The sequence below is a fragment of the Eimeria mitis genome, genomic scaffold (assembly GCF_000499745.2).
Source record: "Eimeria mitis Houghton genomic scaffold, Emh_scaff1628, whole genome shotgun sequence".
Classification (NCBI taxonomy): domain Eukaryota; phylum Apicomplexa; class Conoidasida; order Eucoccidiorida; family Eimeriidae; genus Eimeria; species Eimeria mitis.
Window position 1 is genome coordinate 2,647 of NW_013569942.1, and position 2,045 is coordinate 4,691.

General features: G+C 50.1%; 1 protein-coding gene across 1 annotated transcript in view; it reads left to right on the top strand.

Moving 5' to 3' along the window:
* Positions 1–801: 801 nt before the first annotated feature.
* Positions 802–2,045, top strand: part of EMH_0040780 (uncharacterized protein) — a gene marked incomplete at both ends in the record, with an annotated part of 2,639 nt that continues 1,395 nt past the window's right edge. The window contains 2 exons of the mRNA XM_013495543.1: positions 802–1,065; positions 1,286–1,919. Of these exons, the coding sequence (XP_013350997.1) occupies positions 802–1,065; positions 1,286–1,919 (898 nt within the window). The remainder of the gene's footprint in view (positions 1,066–1,285; positions 1,920–2,045) is intronic.

Genomic DNA, 2,045 nt, shown 5'->3' on the forward strand with positions numbered 1-2,045 from the left:
CTGTATAACTGCCTTTATCCCGACTTTTTTATTCCGTCATTTGTTAATGCAAGTAATTCAGAACGGGTTTTGCCTTTAAAAAATAGATTCGATGCGCTGGGGCTGCGACGGGTTGCATGCGCGTATGCGTGTCGGCAGCGGCAGGGCGTAGTGTGTGTTCCCATGAATGTAAGGTTGAACCAAGCAGGAAAATGCTAAAATGGAGATATTTTAAGAGCTGAAATTATATTTAATGGGATAGAAGGCTCCTTGTTGTTTGCCCCCCGCGCCTAAGCGGCTGAGCAGAGCCGGCAGGTATCCTCCGTGCTCAGTCCGCCTGCTCGAGCGTCCAAGCGGGACGTCTACTTATTTCTCCCTCCCAACAGTTTTTAAGGAGTGGTATTTCATTTAGTTTTACCTTTTTAAGTCCAGTTGTTTCAAGTTAACGCCAGATTTCATGGCTACAACAGCATAGAAAACTCCCGCTGGGATCGGCCAGCGGTTCGTTCAACTTGGGCGGCCTTTGGCCGCTCTTCACAGCTTTCTCATGCNCTGGGATCGGCCAGCGGTTCGTTCAACTTGGGCGGCCTTTGGCCGCTCTTCACAGCTTTCTCATGCATTTCAAGCAACTGTGTAGTGAGTTCAGTGCTTGAGTCATTCTTATTCGTGAATAGATTGCTGCGAGGTTCCCGATCGCCTCTCTCTCCTGCGTCTGGGACTTAGGTTTCAGTATATAAAAGGGTTGGTGCCGCCATGGTGGAAAGCCACATGCATTCCTCCGACTGGAGGCGGCCTCTTTGGGGCTGTTTGCAGCTGACGGTGATGGCTTTGGGGTTTGGTTCAATTCTCTTGAACGCGGTGTTGATCACGCGCTACGTGCTGCCTGGCGTGCAGCTGACGGCCGATGGTGAGCCCGTTGCGGACTTCTCTGCTGCAGTGCAGCAGCAGAAATTCCCCAATCCCTCTATTGCTGGAGGAAATTCGAATGTCATACACGGCACCTTCGACCCCCAAAGGATGCATGGGCCCCTCGGCCTCAACCCAGACGGAACGCCGGCTCACGTGCCCGCCCCACCCCCCCCTCCGGTGAGTTCTGTTGCCTTTTCTACAGAACAGCTGCAATTCAGTTTGCATTTGAATGCTGGAGAGAGTCCTTGTGCAGCTCGGATTGCTTCAGAACGCATACAGTGTCCGAGCATACACCGTAGGTGCAGCTTTCTCTCTAGACAGTGTGTGGGTGATAGTGCACTGCAGGAGACATTCATTGCGTTCTCTTTCAATATATGTATTTGGGGTGTATGTACAGGACCTGCATATGCCGGCGGAGTTGGCGCGGGGCGGCGGTTTCAACTTACAGTTGAGCGATCATTTACCTCTTGATCGTGCTGCTCCTGATTCGCGTCACAGTGCATGCAAGACGTTGCAGTATGATTTATCTTCTTTGCCTGCAGCATCTGTATTGATGGTATTTTATAACGAGCCGTTCTCTACATTGATGCGGTCTGTACACAGTGTATTGAACAGAACACCACCTTCTCTGCTGCATGAGGTGGTGCTGCTGGACGACGGCAGCAACCTGCCAGATGTAGCAGCAAAAGGAAACGGAAAGCTGCAGCAATATATTGAATTACTTCCTAAGGTTCGTTTGGTGCGTAGCCCCCGTCGTGAGGGTATTGTGGGTGCACGTCTTCGTGCTATTCGTGCTGCAACAGCGCCTATATTTGTAGTATTAGATAGCCATATAGAAGTACAGGACCAGTGGTTAGAGCCACTGGTTGCTCGTATTCAAGAGGACCATCGTCGTATAGTAATGCCTCAAGTTGATGGTATTGATGCAGAAACATTTGAACATATAGCCGGGGGTATTGGGTGTAAACTAGGTTTCCTATGGCAGCTGATGGAGCATTCATATGAATCTCACCAGATGCAGCGGCTGCCTCGTGAGCAGCAGCAGCACGGCCCTACAGACTTTCAGACATCACCAGCAATGGCTGGGGGTTTATTTGCAGCAAATAAAGATTTCTTTTTCTCTATTGGTGCTTATGATGAAGGGTTTAAGTATTGGG